We start from the raw sequence: 17,459 nt of genomic DNA on the forward strand, positions 1-17,459 counted from the left end.
TTGAGCTCGTTTGCAGTTTCTCTTTGGGATGGGCTGGACTGCTTTGAAAGTATGTCCTAAGTAACACCCATGTTCTTCTGCAAAGGTGGACGCGACAACAGCCCATCGGATAGATGGCCTGACAGCACTGAGCATGGACCGCACTGGCCTGATTCGGGAAGGGCTGCGTGTCCCAGGCAACATCGTGTATTCTAGCTTGTGTGGACTGGGCTCAGAGAAAGGTCGTGAGGCTGCCACAAGCACTCTAGGTGGTCTTGGGTTTTCTTCCGAAAGAAACCCAGAGGTGCAGTTCAAACCGAATACACCTGAGACAGTGGAGGCCTCCGCTGTATCCGGAAAACCCCCAAATGGCTTCAGTGCTATGTATAAAACGCCACCTGGAATACAAAAAAGTGCTGTGCCTACAGCAGAAACACTGGGTTTGGACAGGCCTGCCAGTGACAAACAGAGCCCTCTCAACATCAATGGTGCTAGTTACCTGCGGCTGCCCTGGGTCAATCCTTACATGGAGGGTGCCACGCCAGCCATCTATCCTTTCCTTGACTCGCCAAATAAGTATTCTCTGAACATGTACAAGGCCTTGCTACCTCAGCAGTCCTACAGCCTGGCCCAGCCGCTGTATTCTCCAGTCTGCACCAATGGGGAGCGCTTTCTCTACCTGCCACCACCTCACTACGTCAGTCCGCACATCCCCTCATCTCTGGCTTCACCCATGAGGCTCTCGACGCCTTCAGCCTCCCCAGCCATCCCACCTCTGGTCCACTGTGCAGACAAAAGCCTGCCCTGGAAGATGGGTGTCAGTCCCGGGAACCCGGTCGATTCCCACGCCTATCCCCACATCCAGAACAGTAAACAGCCTAGAGTGCCCTCTGCCAAGCCAGTCACCAGTGGCCTGCCAGGGGACGCGGCTCTCCTGTTGCCACCCTCACCTCGGCCTTCACCCCGAGTCCACCTTCCCTCCCAGCCCACTGCGGACACCTACTCTGAATTCCACAAGCATTATGGCAGAATCTCCACCTCGCCCTCCGTCACACTGTCGAAGCCATACATGACAGTCAGCAGCGACTTCCCCGTGGCCAGGCTCTCCAGCAGCAAGTATCCTAAGGCTCCAGAAGGGGCCGAAAGTGCTCAGCCAGTTCCCGGGCACACTCGGAAAACAGCAGGTCAAGACAGGAAGGATGGCGGTTCCCCTCCTCTCTTGGAGAAGCAGACGATTACCAAAGACGTCACCGATAAGCCACTGGACTTGTCTTCTAAAGTGGTGGATGTAGATGCCTCCAAAGCGGAGCACATGAAAAAGATGGCTCCCACGGTCCTGGTTCACAGCAGAGCTGGAAGTGGCTTAGTGCTCTCCGGAAGTGAGATTCCAAAAGAAACCTTATCTCCTCCAGGAAACGGCTGTGCTATCTATAGATCTGAAATCATTAGCACAGCTCCCTCCTCCTGGGTGGTGCCAGGGCCAAGTCCTAACGAAGAGAACAATGGCAAGGGTATGCCGCTGAAAAACAAGGCTTTGGACTGGGCGATACCACAGCAGCGGAGTTCTTCATGTCCTCGCATGGGCGGCACAGACACTGTGGTCACTAATGTTTCGGGGGCAGTGTCCAGTGCGGGCCGCCCAGCCTCTGCGTCGCCAGCCCCAAATGCCAATGCAGATGGCAACAAGACTAGCAGGAGCTCCGTGGACACCACGCCGTCCGTCATTCAGCACGTGGGCCAACCTCCGACCACGCCTGCCAAGCACAGCGGTGGCACCAGCAGCAAGGGAGCCAAAGCCAGCAACCCAGAACCAAGTTTCAAAGCAAGCGAGAATGGCCTGCCGCCAAGCTCAATATTTCTCTCTCCAAATGAGGCGTTCAGGTCCCCACCAATTCCCTACCCCAGGAGTTACCTCCCTTACCCAGCACCTGAGGGCATCGCTATAAGTCCCCTCTCCTTACATGGCAAGGGACCTGTCTATCCTCATCCAGTTTTGTTGCCCAATGGCAGTCTCTTTCCTGGGCACCTGGCCCCCAAGCCTGGACTGCCCTATGGGCTGCCCACTGGCCGGCCAGAGTTTGTGACCTACCAAGACGCACTGGGATTGGGCATGGTGCATCCCATGTTGATACCTCACACACCCATAGAGATCACTAAAGAGGAAAAGCCGGAGAGAAGGTCCCGGTCCCACGAGAGAGTCCGCTATGAGGATCCAACCCTCCGGAACCGCTTTTCCGAGATGTTGGAAGCTAGCAGCACCAAGTTACATCCAGACGTTCCCACCGACAAGAACCTAAAGCCCAGCCCCAGCTGGAATCAAGGGAAAACTGTCATCAAAAGTGACAAGCTTGTCTATGTAGACCTTCTTCGGGAAGAGTCAGACACTAAAACTGACACAAATGTGTCCAAACCTGGCTTTGCAGCCGAGAGTATTGGCCAGACCGCTGAGCCCACCAAACCCCCGACTGATCCGGCCCTGCAGCCACACCGTGATTTCATCGCCCTGAGGGAGGAGTTGGGGCGTATCAGTGACTTCCACGAAGCCTATGCTTTCAAACAGGCTCCTGGCCAGTCAGTCTTCAGCTTAAGCAAGGAGAATGTTCCAGCAGGAACCAACAAGGAGAACCTGGGGATGCCGGTCTCCACTTCATTCCTGGAGCCAACACTAGGGAGCGATGGCTCTGCTGTAACTTTTGGTAAAAACCAAGAAGATCCCAAACCATTTTGTGTGGGCGGTGCCCCACCAAGTGTGGACGTCACCCCCACCTATACCAAAGATGGAGCTGATGAGGCAGAATCAAATGATGGCAAAGTGCTGAAACCGAAGCCATCTAAGCTGGCAAAGAGAATCGCCAACTCCGCTGGCTACGTGGGTGACAGATTCAAGTGTGTCACTACCGAACTGTACGCAGATTCCAGTCAGCTCAGCCGGGAGCAGCGAGCATTGCAGGTGAGCCCCATACCCAAATTTCAGTAATTTTACCAGTTGTCAGTTTTTTTTTAATGTGTAAAGAGGACTGGGGGAGTGTGGTAGGGCAGGACACTGGGCAGATTTGGTTAATGAAGCTTATGGTAATTTAAATGTATGAAATGTGGCCAGTAAGGGGACATGAGTGGTAGCACTTAGGAAGTTCATGTGTCTGGTTATTTTAAATTATTCTGTAGATTTTAAGAGAACTCCACTCAAATGCTGATAAAGGAAGTTTTTATTATTGTGAAGGCTATCTAAAAACTGCATGACGTTTACCTATCAATTGCTTTAATTTCTCTGCCGTTACTGTACGTTAACAAATATACCTAGAAGTGCTGCTTAGAATGCCTTACATGATACTTGGTGGAGGTGTGTAGCAGCCGCATGTCTGTGGGATTCGTGCAATTTTTTTTCACCAAAAAATAAAAGCTCGCTTAAAGGGATAGAGTATGTATTTAACTTGCTAGTGAATGATAGATGTTGTATAGGAATTTCCTTAAGATATTTTACTTTTAATTAAAAGATAAATAAAGCCAAATTGTTTTGCAATGTTAAGAAAAAAAATTTAGTTTATGCTTATAAAAATGGATGAAGTTATCTAAATGATCCATTGAGTGCCCATTTTAATTACATAGATGGAAGGATTACAAGAGGACAGTATTTTATGTCTACCCGCTGCTTACTGTGAGGTCAGTTCTTCAAATTTTTATTACTAGAATCTTACATAAACCTTTTGAGTTAAATTTCATTTCCAAATATACAAAGGGAAGTTTGTGGGCCATGGTCGTCTTTATTCATTGTGCACTTTGTTTTCTTTTCTGTTGTGTTTTTGTTTTGTTTTCTTTGCGTTGTGTTTTTGTTCTTTTTTATTTACCTTCAAAAGAGAATGTCTGTCTCTATGCAACAGTGTATGTATGGATATACATACACACCGCATATATATCTATATGGCTTTATGAATAAAGAATGTGTGACTACTTACATATAGATACTCTTAAATTTATATCTGTTAAATTTTAAAATATCTCAGTTGTATCATAAATTGTGGTTGGTTTTGGGCAAACTTTTCTTTGAAAATACTTTCCTTTAAGGTAAGGCAAATGAAATAGCTTTTATGGTAAGGTGTTGTTTTTTTTTCCGTCTTCATTCTCTTTCTAGCGTGCAATGATGCGCTTCTCAGAGTTGGAGATGAAAGAGAGAGAAGGTGGCCACCCAACAACCAAAGACTCCGAGGTGTGCAAATTCAGCCCTGCAGAGTGGGAAAGTTTGAAAGGAAATCAGGACAAAAAGCCAAAGTCGGTTGCCCTGGAGGAGGCCATTGCCGACCAGAATGACAATGAGAGATGTAAGTAAACCCAATGGCTTGTGTGTGGTACCATGTTGGTGAAAACAGGGTGACTGTTACCAGTGCTGAGGGAGGTGAGAGGAAGTAATTCACTTACTGTGGCCTGATATCCACTTGGCGGCTATTCGGAGGAACGGGTCACCAAAGAGACGAGACGGCAGTGGAGGGAAGGGCTGATTGTCCTTTTGAACATTACGGCATCCGGGAGTGAGGCATCTTCGAAAGATTATTTCCTGGGACACATCTCCTTTTCCAGAGAAACACTGTTCCTGTAGTTAGTAACAGTCTAATACAATATAGCAGAGGAATGGCAGTGGGAGACTAAGTGTAATGTGTAGCACATCTATGTTCTATTTTGTAGCAGGTACAGATAGGGTTTTGTTTGTTTGTTTGTTTTTTTGTAGCAGTGGAATGACACTTTCAGCCAGAGGTGGTGCCCATCCCCCACAGCCTGGTCTGGAATGGAGAGTACTTGTATTCTTCCTCCAAAGGCAGAGCTTTTGTTTAAATGGGATGAAGGATGATTGAAGGCCCTGTAAAGATGAGCATAATTATTTTCTGTGGCGGGTTTGTTTGTCATCATTGGGAGTCGACAACACAATCCAAGGACACTATAAATGAAAGGGTTCTTCCCACCAGACAGAGTGTATTACGTTTTAGAGGCAAAATGTGGAGAGAAAGTGCTTTCCTCAAGTCACTCTTCAGTCCCAATAGCTGGCCCCCTGCTGTGGTGGACTTGGGTAGACTTTGGGATTTGCTCATGAGACTTCCCTGCTTAATGTGTTGGCAGCAAGTGGAGAGGTCTTTGTGAATGCTTGAGGCCTGAAGCCCATTGCAGCCCTCAGAAATGGTGATGATGAATTAGGGCATTTGGGTGAACATTGAGAGAGTGGGTGCAAAATCCTCCTGAGGCAGGCTAGTCCAGGATGATGAGTGCAGTTGTGAGCTCTGTGCCATTGGATGTCATAGGTTTGCAGTTCCTACGCACATTTAGTTCACCGGTGGCCGATGGAATCTGGGAGAATTTGTTGTACGGGAGAGCTCGATTCTCTGCCTAGAATGAAGCCTCCTCCCCCTCCCCCAACTCATCCTTGGGGTCAGGCAGCAGCCTGGGGCCAGGGGCTGAGTAGGCCACACCAGGACCAATTTGTTCTACATTAGCCCAGGAGAAGGGAGTTTCTGTTGCTAGTCAGAGGCGGCCTTACCTGAGTGGCAGGGATTCTTGATGTACCTGAAGTAAAGGTGTCCTCATTCCTTTACCTCAAGGATTGATATGGGGAAATGGAAGGTCCAGGCTGCTCTTGAGTAAAGCAGCGAAGAAAGCTTTCCTTGCTGATGCCCACACCAGGCATGTAGCCCTTGCCGTCTGAGGCACCTGGGAATACCAGCTCTTGAGGAATTTTCTTGGGGAGATCTGGTAGAAGTAGGCAAGGCCAGTTCATGGGGTGCTTCTCTGAAGAAGGAAAACTGCCTGTGAGGGAGAACCCCTCTCTCTTCTGGGTGGATGGTGAGAGACACTGGAGGCAGGGAGTGGGAAGTTAGCCAGCCTCAAGTCTTCTTGTTCTTTCTCTGGTTTTCCAATAACATGGCCAGACCCAGATGGCCCAAGCCCTTCATATCTCAGTGGCCTCACCCCAGCCTTTCTCCCAGAAAAGTTTGTGTCCTCCCCCATCTTTTCTGCTGAACCTAGAAATGAGAACTCGGTGTGGTCAGTGGGGAGCAGGGCCCGAGCCCTAGATGATTCAGAAAGGCCTTCCCTAAGATTCTCCAAGCTCAGACCATTGGGATCTGTTCCTGGAGCACCCTCGACAGGACCCAGTGAGTCATAAATGGCTACTGAGATCAGGAAAAGGGCTGGGGAAGGTGAGAGGCTCAGTTTTAAAGAATGGGGCAATGAAGGGGAGAGGTGAGTCACCATCCCGTTTTCTGGGGACTTGTGGCTTGTGGTTGGTTAAGAGGAGTAATCTAGAGGAGCCCTTGTCCTTGCTGCCACCTCTCATCTAGGGGACAGCAGGAGCAGGATTCATTCAGCTGCAAATTAATAGGCCGTCTTATCCTTGTGTCTTGAGTCTGTGTGGGCTTGGGTCCTGCTCCACATTAGTTCCCTTCTCAAGTTCTCTTCTCATGAGTGTCATTGTGGGTGAGAGCTGAGCTCTGAGCATGTGGGAACTAGAATAGGCAGGGGTCACAAAGAGGGTACAGGACGCCTTCCGATGTAGCCCTCCACTCCTGGAAGCGCCAGGAGCTTCTAAGACAGTGGGTGCATCTTATTGGAAGGGGCTAGCTTAGGAAAGGTGAATTAACTTGAAAATAATGGCCAGGGTTTCCATTATTCTTTGTGATAATGGGGGTGGCTTAGTGAAATTTTTATTTTAGAAGTTCAACAAATGAGTCAGGAGACTCCTCAAACTTGGAAATTTATTAATAGGAACCATCAGTGGCATTTTGAGGTTGGGGAGGGACAGGGAGCATGGATCTACCATGCTCGAATGTGGAGTCACCATCTCCCTTGCCAGTCATTTGGCTGGGGCAGATACAGGACCTGCTCAGTGGCCATACCTGGGCAGGAACTGGAGAAAGCTTGAGTCGAAGGTCTTCACAAAACTTCTTAGCTCAGGAAACTTGTCGTCTGGCTGAGCACCTGCGTGTTTTGTAAACTACTTTGAGTTGGGAACAGAGATTGCCTGTGTCTCTTCCGTGGAGGGTGTAAGTTTTCACAAGGTTAGCCTTTGCTGGAGGTGCTATAGTTACTGTATAGGAGGGACTTTGAATCATGGGTAACCTTCCCACCTTGTGTAGGGCTCACCGGGCATGGCTCACCAGCGGTGAGGGTGCTTTGTTGCCACGGTGACTTGTAAATGTTGCCATGGCAATGCTTCGGTGAAATAATGCTATGGCATAACGCTATAAATTATGGGATATATATGCTGAGTCATATGACTAGGCTGCAGGGATGAAGTAAGTGTTAAACCACAAACAAGACAGCCACAGTCACATCTGCTTACCCCAGGTGACTGAGAGCACATGGTTTCCCACTTGCAGAGGGGCCAAAAGTAGTAATGATGCAGGAGCATGGTGGTTAGAACCCTGTACAGCTATCTCTCCATCTCCTTTGCCCTCAAGGGTAATCCTGTGGGTTGTGGTTGGGATAGAATCATGTAGGAGCTTCGGGTCGGTGTGCAGGAATGTGACCTGGAGTCTCTGGCCCATAGCTGATGGCCATGTGTATCTTAGTCAGTCAGGGTGTCCTGCAGCATTATTACTGGCCTGAGTAAGGTCTTGGAGTCACTGAGGGGAATTGGGATCTTTGCCTGAGAGGCTCGGAAGGGTGGATGCACCGAGCTTGGGAAAAGATCCTTGTGCAAAATAGGGAAGAAAGCAACAAAAGTATATGTGTGAGTGGGTGGGTAATTTCAGTGAACCCTGACTTTAGTAATGACGGGCTCCTGATAATAGTTCAGGATGAGGAGCCACAGACATCGCACTGCAGGGCCCCTGAGTACAAGGGCAGGAGTGGACTGGCTGGGAGTGCCATCCCGGCTGAGCCGGAATGACAGGTGTGCATGTGGCTAGCTCCCCGCTCTGAAAGGTGAAGGGGCACCCTCTGCCCTCAGGCAGCTTTACCAGATGGGGAGCCTGGAGGAGACCGGGAGGGCTCATCTTGTAGGAGTGCTCTTGTTCAGCAAAGAGCAGGGAGACAAGGTCCCCAGTCATGGTCTGCTGACACCTGGAAAGTAAGTCATCACAAGCCTTCTAGGTGGTTTTCTGTGGGCAACAAAGCTGGCCCTGTGGCAAAAGGTCAGGTCAGGGAAATAGAAACTAATTTCACTGTTAGGAAGTTGGCCATGAGGGAGAAAACTTAAGAGGGAAACCAGCTCCCTGAGAAAAATGCCTCTTTAGGCAGGGTTGGGACTGTTACAAATTCAGGTAACTATGAGACCTGGAGCTAAAACGTAAAATGTGGAAGTGGTTCTAAATCTGATTAGAGGCCATCTCAGGCGTGGGCAGAGGTGGCACAGCAGGGCGGCCCCATCTGGGCAGGGCCCCACGCAGGCCAAGCTGCTGCCTGATTGTGACCCTGGAAGGCACTTGTCGTTACCCGGTCATCCTTGCTTTCAAACCACCTGGTTTGAACCATCTTTCCTACCTAAAGGTGAGTGAGTGGGTGGGTGGGAAAGTACGCTTTGAAATTTAATTTTAAAATTGCACATGGTGGTTCTTGAGATAGCCCTTACAGTTTCACAGTGATCCCCAGGCCCTCCCATGGGGCATTCTGGGATGACTGAGTGGACCAGAGAAGTCAAATGGTGTAACTAGGAGGGCTCATATCCTTAAATTTCATACATATGGGGGCTACGATTCCAGGTGGTTTGAGAGTCTTGGTGTCCTTTTGTTAAAGCTATTTCTCCTGACTTTCCCTTTGCCGGCTGGGCCTGTTTATGAAGCCCACCCGGGAGGCGGCTTGCAGTAATATTCCCACTTTACAACTGAAGGGGGCCAAGTTGTAAAGTGGCGCTGTTACTGCCAGAGTGGTTAAGAGGGTCACAGAACAGCCAGAGTGAGTGTCGCAGCAGCTCTCTGCATGGGCCAGAGGTTTGGGCGAGCTGCGGGTTTCCTCCAGCTGCTGCTAGCTTTGTGTTGGGACACTGCCGTGACGGAAGACCCGCATGGTTGGGGCAACTCCACCAATCCTTTGCAAGAGTAGCTATGGCTACTTCTGTCCCACCTACGGTGCCCTTGGAGAGGGGTTGAATGGGCTCCTTCCAGTATTAAGTGCACAGGCTAGCCAAGGCCAGGGTGACACTAGTCCCCACAGCTGACTGCCACTCAACTCTGGGAATGACCCCAAGAGAAGTCTGACCAAAGAACCAGCAGGGCTGGTCAGATGGAGGTGATAGCGTGTGAGGAGTGTGTTTATGATTTCATCTGGAAATGTGAGCATGTTAGGAGTGTGTTTATGATTTCATCTGGAAATGGACATGGGTGGCTTACTTAGCTCAGTGTTACTGGTGATGTGCAGGGTCATTTTTGGGGAACACTTGAACATCACCGTGATAGCTTTGGATTTATTCGTGTATTAGAAAAATGCAAGCAGCAAAGCAGCCCATGAACTGTTTCTTAGGCTAGAGCAAAAGTAAGGAGAGATGTTCGGCTGAGATGATTTAAGAAAAGGCCCCCAAGTCGATGCCAGGTTGAGCAGAAAGAACAGGAATGGCACAGGCAGTGTTGGCCTAGTGTGGAAAAGACACCTGGTGGAGAAAGGGGTGGTGTCTTGCCTTTGGAATGTCCTTAGATACTTGCATGTGAAGGAAGGCATGAAGGAGTGCCAGATGGGGTGACTACATCTTTGTTGGGTGTGCGTGGTGTCACTGAGGTGCCGGGGCCTCGGAATTTCCATCTGGACAGGAAATGGGAGCAACTCCTTGGTTTCAGTGATATGCTTTTCCCCCAAGGGAGTGAGAAAGAGAACAGAGGGACGCACTGTGATCAGGTTGAGTTCCTTGACATTGCTCCTGACCCCGTGTGCGTGCCAGACTCCTCCTGCCAGTGCCTTTGGTCTCCCAGCTTCCCTGCCTCCCAACACTCTCTCCTGTCTCTCTTCCTTCATCATCTCCCCTGTTGCCCAAGTGAACATGACCTCAGCCAATGTTGCCAGAGAGGGTCAGCTGTGATTTAGTCATATCTTGCTTTGGGGTCACCCATCCTCTGTGGGAAAGGGCCCTGGAGGGGACCTGAGCACCATCAACAGTGACCAACTGGAATATAGCAGGCGGGAAGTTCTTTCATCATGTGCTTTAGAAAAAAGGTAGTGTCAATGCCTCGTCCCCTCGATTCTCTCGTGCCTTAACTCTAAAAAGGTAGAAAGAGAAAGTTGTGAGTGATGCATGCCACACTGTCTGCTTTTACTAGCTGATTGTCTCCAGCTGCCTTTCCTATGGGACATTCCGTTTCCGACAGGTTTATGCTTCTAGTGTGTGAGGCTCCCAGTCTCCACAGAAAGGTCTGTTGGTAGCACATTACCTTTGGCATGGAGGGCCTGCTTGCTCTCCAAATCCTGCCTTCTCGTGGTGACCTTTGGCTCTTCATTGCTGTGTTACTATTCCCCCTCCCGCAGGTGAATATACTGTTGGAAACAAACACGACCCCTTTGAACCCCCGGAGAACAAAGACCTGACAATGGAGAAGTATTTTGTGGACAGGCAACCCATAAGTGAGCCACCCACGGAGCAGGCAGCTGTGGATATGCCGAGCAGCCCCACCCTCCAGCTGGACAGAAAACGCAAAGTCTCAGGTGACAGTGCCCACACTGAGACCACTGTGGAAGAGCTGACAGAGGACCCTCTGCTGAAAGCCAAGCGGAGACGGGTCTCTAAAGGTGAGCTCGGTCAGCTTCGGCTGCCTGCTTAGCGGCCAAGGGTGGACAGGTGTGCGCCCACCCTCACCACAGGGCACCCCGGGGAAGTCACGGGGTGGTGCCGTGGATGTTTCCAGCCCTGGGGAACCTGCTCATGCCTCCCTCCCCCAAAGCCAGAGGCAGGAAAGATCTTTTGGCCCAAGACTTTGTGAGAAGCTCCAGCAGAGAGACAGTGACCACTCCCCTTCCCTCCCCCACCCCCCATTAGTGATGGGTAAGACAGTTTGTTCCCCCTCCCAGGGGGCTTTTTGATTAATTTGTAGTTATTTCTCCATTAGATGACTGGCCTGAGAGGGAAATGACAAACAATTCCTCTAACCACTTAGAAGACCCACATTATAATGAGCTGACCAACCTGAAGGTGTGCATTGAATTAACAGGGCTCCATCCTAAAAAACAACGCCACTTGCTGCACCTTAGAGAACGGTGGGAGCAGCAGGTGTCGGCAGCAGAGAGCAAACCTGGCCGGCAGGGCAGGAAGGAAGTGACCCAGGCCACTCAGCCTGAGGCCACTGCCCAGGGCAATAACATCTCCGAAGAGAAACCTGGCAGGAAAAGGGCAGAGACCAAAGGCAACAGAAGCTGGTCAGAAGAGTCCCTCAAGTCCAGTGACAATGAACAAGGTATGCAGAGGCCACCCTGTGACTGCCCGCCCCACTTCTGGAGGGTGGGTCACCTGCCCTCTGGGAAAGGGCCTTGAAGGGGACCTGAGCAACATAGAAGTTGAGTGACTGGGTGGTGGCAGAGGGGGAGTTCTTTCTTGATGTCCTTCCAGCCTCCATACTTCCTTCTGGAATGTACAGTGAGGAGCACAGCTGAGAGGAGGCAGCTGGACTTCCTGGGCTGCCCCTCACCCCTTACCCATTTGAGGAGCAGGAAGGGGAGTCTGGGTGACCCCAGGGCTTGCCAGTGCACTCATCTCAGCCTCAGGCTGTGTTTGGTTGCTAGGTCCTGAGTACCCAGACTTGCCATTCTTGGGAAGGTCCTAAAAGTCCCAGGCCCCGTGGGGTTGTAACGAGGGAGCACCTAGGGCTGGCTTCTGCCCTCTTGTCCTATGCCTTTGAAGAAACTTGCCACTTGGCGTTTTGTGGGTTAACCTATTTGCCGTTTGAATGTGGGGTAATTAAAATATTAGTGCTTTGGAAACATAATTGGTATATCTTTAAAAACTGAAGCCGCTCTAGTGATCAATGCTAACAATGGGCTTTTCTCTCCACACCGGCTACAACTATGTAACGCCTGCTTCTTCTCCCCCTCCCTCCCTCCCGCCACCCCCTCCGGATTTAGGTTTGCCTGTGTTCTCGGGCTCTCCGCCCATGAAGAGCCTTTCATCCACCAATGCAAGCGGCAAAAAGCAGACTCAGCCAAGCTGCACGCCAGCCTCGAGGCCGCCTGCCAAACATCAGAAAATTAAAGAAAGCCAGAAGACAGATGTGCTGTGCACAGACGAAGAAGAGGATTGCCAGGCTGCCTCCCTGCTGCAGAAATACACCGACAACGGCGAGAAACCATCCGGGAAGAGACTGTGCAAAACCAAGCATTTGATCCCCCAGGAGCCCAGGCGGGGCTTGCCGCTGACTGGGGACTACTACGTGGAGAACGCTGACGGCAAGGTACCTCTGGCCCCTCATTCTCCCCTGGGCTTGGGTGAGCACACCCCGCCTGTCTGCTGCTCTGCTTCTGGGGACAAAGCTTTCCTTTTCCAGGACTCCTTTCCCAAATAGCACTCCCCCATTATAGGGGGCATGTCTCCTGGGTGGCAGTAAAGTTTCAAACTAGTAAGAAGGAACCCCCTGTCCCCAGCCCCCCTCCCCCAAACAAAAGAGGAAAGAGTGCCGGCCTCCGCTTGGGTTTTATAACTCGAGGAAGAAGCAGCTGGGGAAGGCTGCCTTAAATGTATGCACTGCCTGGTTTTGTGATAGGTGACCGTCAGGAGGTTCCGAAAGCGGCCTGAGTCCAGTTCCGACTACGACCTGTCACCAGCTAAGCAGGACCAGAAGCCCTTTGACCGTTTGCAACAACTGCTACCAGCTTCCCAGTCCTCGCAGCTGCCGCGCTCAAGCTCCCCTCCAGAGACCACCCAGTCGCGCCCGATGCCCCCGGAGGCACGGAGACTTATTGTCAATAAGAACGCTGGCGAGACCCTCTTGCAGCGCGCCGCCCGCCTGGGCTACGAGGTGAGTGTCCTTGGGAGGTGCCCTGGATTCAGAAACCACAGGCTGCTGCCCCCTGAGGCTGGTGGGGGGTGAAGGGGGCTAGGAGAGGGGTCAGGACTTAGAGCTCAACCCCTCTACCTCACGGCACTAGGCTGGGTGTCCCCCAGGATGTTTGTGTTCGCCCCACTCCACTGCTGTCTCTTTGGTGGCCTGTTCAATCGCAGTGTGAAAAGAAAGGCCTCTCTGATGTTCGGTGCGTGTTCAGGCAGGTAGGCTGCTTGGCATCCTCCCATCTCGCTCACTTATCTCTGATATAAAATCTGACATAACCCAGGGCTTGGCGACTGGGGGAATTTTAATGAGCCCTTTTGGATTCTGATTAGCAAGGGGGAGAGAAATTGTTAGCTCTATTTTAGGTTGAGGGCAGAAAATGTCTGTGTAGGTAAGGGATCAGGGGAGACCTGAGCCCTCTTTCTGAGAGGGAAAGAGAGCCCCTGCCCCAAGGGCTGAGGATGAGGGGGAACTCAGGCTTTGCCTCAAACTCACTGCCCTTGCTGCCTGTCCCCACCGGCGTGTCCTATATTGCTGTAGCAACATAGAAAGAAATGGATCTTATATATTTCTAAGCCCATATGATCCAAAGTAACTCATTTCACCCTTTCCATGTCTTCGCATGGTAATCACTAGTGTTACCCCACTTTCAGATGAGGAAACCAAGCCCCAGAGGGGTTAAATGACAACTTGTACAGCCCCTCCCCCACCTCCCCAACTCTCCCCACCCCTCCCCCACCCCGCTCCCCTCGCTGGCTGGCTCGCATTGGAATTGCCCTTTGTACAGTTCCAAACCTCTGAGAGATAGATTACTCCCTCTGCCCCTAGCGGCTCCCCCACCATGCTTGTCAGTTGAAATTGTGATGTAATAGCCCACAGGGCAAAGGCATTTTTTTACGCTGGCATCAGCCCTCTGGGAGTTGAATGGTGAAAATAAAATGCAGCTCAGCAAGCTGAGAGTGGAGGTGTGGATAAGCTCCGGGGTAGCAGGACCCATGCTGGCCTGCGCTCCGCTGAGGGCTCATAGGATTTGTCTGGAGCCCTGGCTCCCACAGCCCTGCTCACTGTGCTGCTGTCCGTTGTGCAGTGAGCCCTCGACTCTGAGCCCACCCCCAAGGTGTGACTATGTGTAAGATGTTGGAAGCACTAGTGTGTTCTTAGTTGGGGGGATATTTTTGGTTGTTGGTTGTACGTGCTGTTGTTTGTGTCAGCGTGTCTCTTCTGGAGATCTATAGATTACCTGGAAAGAACTCTCTGGAAAAATTTGGTAGTTAACTCATGAAATCCAAGTGGCAGCCGATTGGTTTCCCTTGAGCTCAGAGTACATAGTAACAGCTTAGGAGGACAGGGTAGATATTGCACACGGCACTGAGCTAGACTCCTCATGCCAGGTGTTCGCTCTTTACTAGCTGTGGTCGAGAAAATAGACCTGTGTTTCCAGCAGACCCTGGAAATGGGGGGAGGGCAGAAGACAGCTTACTCCACCTGCACGGATTTCGAGGTTCCTGGCGTTGCCTTTGATTTTGGCATCATTTCCACCAGTGTTCCTTTGGTACCAGAGACCTCAAAAGGCCCTTGTTGGCCCTCTTCAGGAAGCTTCCATTTTGGTTTTCGTAGAACCGACGGGTGTGAGGCCTGGACCAAGGAGCACTTGATCCATATTTTTTTAGGCTACTAGGCCGCTGATGGCACATGAAGCCCTGGGGATGTTTACGTCAGGACAGCTGTTGTGTTTTTTCCTTGAATATGCAAATTGCACAGGACACTAGTTTTAATGTTGAACATTTAACTACTAGGTGAAAGATTTCAACTTTGAACCCAACTTTCTAGGATTTCTTTAGGCAGAATTTACGTCAGAATGACGGCTGGTCAGGAGATGTGGCAATTTAAACCTTTAAAGTTGAAGGACAATTTGCTTAACCTGGTGGGGGGGTAAAGGTGTAGTTTGAAGGCACAGGTCTGGGAGGGCTTTCCTGAAGTGAGTCTTTCCCATTGTTATTTTCTGCTTAGCTGAAGATACCATGTGCTGTAAAAAGGCTGTCCGAGCTTTATGTCCTGTTAATCTGGTTCTTGAGGTTTGGAAACACCCTCTGTGTTAAACAGACGACTTGCATGGTCAGAGACACTCAAACCTCTCCCTCCCAGTAAAAAGGCTTCTGGTTCTTAGGCTAAAAGGCCAATGTGCAACCACATGCTTGTGCGTTTAGTGGTGATGGTTAAATTTTCTATGAATTGAATAAATCATGTTTTTAAAAAAGTTAATGAGGCATTTAATTAATTAACAATGTCGGGTTTATGGCCTTTATGGTTACATTTTGTGGTTAATGGCATTCAGCTTATAGCCGCTTAACAGAGAACTGTCCAACAAAAACAGTTTGATTTTGTTTGGGAATGGGTAGGCTGCCCATGAAGCACTCCCATTTCTAGGATAGAAAAGAAACCAAGAAATGTATTGGGTAGGCAGACTTGGCTGCCTCTTAACCATCCTCCCCAAATGTTGGTGACAGCGGTTGCCGTCCATTTAGAGGCAATCGCCCTCCCAGCGAGGAGAAGTTAGTTAGCCCACTTGACCCAACAGAGAGGGCCTGTGCCCGGGCTGCTTGTCAGGCTGGATTGCATCCCTCTCGCCGGGGCCTTCTGAGGCCTTTTCAGTCTTCCCAGCTGCCCAGGTACCGAAAGACCTGAGTTCTAGCTCTAGTACTTCATGTTAATTTAACTTGTCTGGACCTCAGTTTCCCCAAGTGTTGAATGAGAACGGTACCACCTTCCCTTTGATATCTCATGGGTTACTGTGTGATAACAGAAGATATGCTCATTTAGGGAAATGAGAAGTGCTGTGTAAATAGCGAGAGCAACATGGCCGAGTTCAGACAGCCTGTGGCATAACAGCTGACCTGGCTGTGGGTTACTACTGTTTCTGTTGCCACCTCCCAGGAAAAGAGTTGACTTGCCCATCAGCTCTGCCGTCCTTTCATTTCTAGGCACCCTCAAATCAGCCCTAGGAGCGATGCAGATTTCCAGGTGAGGGCCATAATTGTCAGAGCAAATAAACCCCGGGTTGACAGGACACCAGACAGGCCGCCGGGACCCGGGTAAATTGATCTGTGCACAGCAGTCTGTGGCGCTCAGACCTGATCCCAGACCACGTGACGGGGCCTCTCCCTGGCTGGGGCACACAACTCATTAGCTTGCAGCCGTCCACTCAAGTCTGGCTAGTGAGGACCTGCTAAAAGAGCAGCAGCTTCATGCGGTATCCTGGATACCAGGGCTCAGGGCAGGTGGCCTGGGAGCCCAGAGGATTGTGGGCTTTCTGGCAGGTTAGGATCTGAAGGGAGAACGCATTTGTGGGCATGCCTTCCCCCTTCCTCCTCTTGTTTTGAAAGGGAGCTGCCGCACTGACCTGAAGCAACAGGGCACCTATGGCCACGTTTACCAGCATGCAGCATTAGGTTCACATGTGGAACATTCTAGTTAGCTCCCAAGTGACGGGTCACCTTTGATTGACATGTCCTCGAAAGGGTATACAAGAGTTGTCACAGAGAGGCTTGCTGTGACCCATCCAGCTCCCCCTGACCAAGTGGAGCATGTGTCGGGCCACCTGTGGGGTTTGCCTACTCGGCTCTCAGAACCGGTGGCTCTGCTGGGCATATAGGAAAAAAGAATAAAACGTGCTTTCTGGTGGGAAATGCTGTTTTATGTGTTTGAAAACTTTCTTAATCAAGGTAGTAAAACATTGAATAAATTACTGCTCTGCTTACTAGGAGTAGTTCATATTACTATTTTAACATGCCAAAGAAGTAAAAATAATGCAGTGATTCGAATGCAGGCTGTTGACACAGAACAACTTCTGAGAAAGGGCAAGGGTGGACTTATTTAGTTCCTGAAAGGTGTAGGTGCAGTGCATGGTATATCAGATCCCTGTCAATAACTGAAGTAAATATGAAGATGTTATAGTGATTCAGCCCCAAGTGGGGTGGAGGGTAAGGCAAAATACGTGGCGCGGGGGGGAGGGGGTGGATTTGAAGCTTTTTGTGTCGTTTCTTAATGGTGTATGTGATACAGAGAGAGCCTAGCCTCTCTTTTACTCTACTTAACATACAAACTGGAGCATGTGCACCTTAGGCTCTGTTTCTTGAGAGTGCCCTGTACTTGTCAATGTGTCATCTAAGATATTAGAAGCTGGACACCTCTGTACTGGCCGTGCCAAGCCCTGGCCCGAGGGCTTTCTTAGCTATCTGATTGCGTCCTCTCAGCTGCCCCGTAGAGCCTCTGCTACTCTGCTGTCTCACAAGGAAGAAACAGACACTTGGAGAAGTTCAAGGGTATTTTGCCCAGGTCCAGGCTGCTGGGACAGCAGAGCCAGGTTGCACATACAATCAGCAGTCTGCAGAGCCCAGATGACACTGTCTCCATCACCAAGCCCTTGACACATGCTCTTGCGCCCTCACCAAGACATGCACCGCCTGCTTATGCTGCAGCTGGCCCTTGGATCCAGAATGTATGCCTCTGAAAGCGGGCACTAAGCTATGGAGAGGTCACCCT

General features: G+C 50.4%; 1 protein-coding gene across 5 annotated transcripts in view; it reads left to right on the forward strand.

Moving 5' to 3' along the window:
* The window catches only part of BCOR (BCL6 corepressor), an 83,848-nt gene that overhangs the window by 61,668 nt on the left and 4,721 nt on the right, over positions 1 to 17,459 (forward strand). For 2 of the 5 annotated variants that reach the window (XM_087813567.1, XM_087813566.1), the window contains exons 4-10: positions 86 to 2,929; positions 3,586 to 3,639; positions 4,109 to 4,295; positions 10,411 to 10,671; positions 10,989 to 11,333; positions 11,998 to 12,323; positions 12,633 to 12,887. In XM_087813567.1, the coding sequence (XP_087669693.1) occupies positions 86 to 2,929; positions 3,586 to 3,639; positions 4,109 to 4,295; positions 10,411 to 10,671; positions 10,989 to 11,333; positions 11,998 to 12,323; positions 12,633 to 12,887 (4,272 nt within the window). The remainder of the gene's footprint in view (positions 1 to 85; positions 2,930 to 3,585; positions 3,640 to 4,108; positions 4,296 to 10,410; positions 10,672 to 10,988; positions 11,334 to 11,997; positions 12,324 to 12,632; positions 12,888 to 17,459) is intronic. The other 3 variants (XM_087813569.1, XM_087813568.1, XM_087813570.1) reach the window with 3 other exon arrangements.

The sequence above is a fragment of the Miniopterus natalensis genome, chromosome X (assembly GCF_054644295.1).
Source record: "Miniopterus natalensis isolate mMinNat1 chromosome X, mMinNat1.hap1, whole genome shotgun sequence".
NCBI lineage: Eukaryota > Metazoa > Chordata > Mammalia > Chiroptera > Miniopteridae > Miniopterus > Miniopterus natalensis.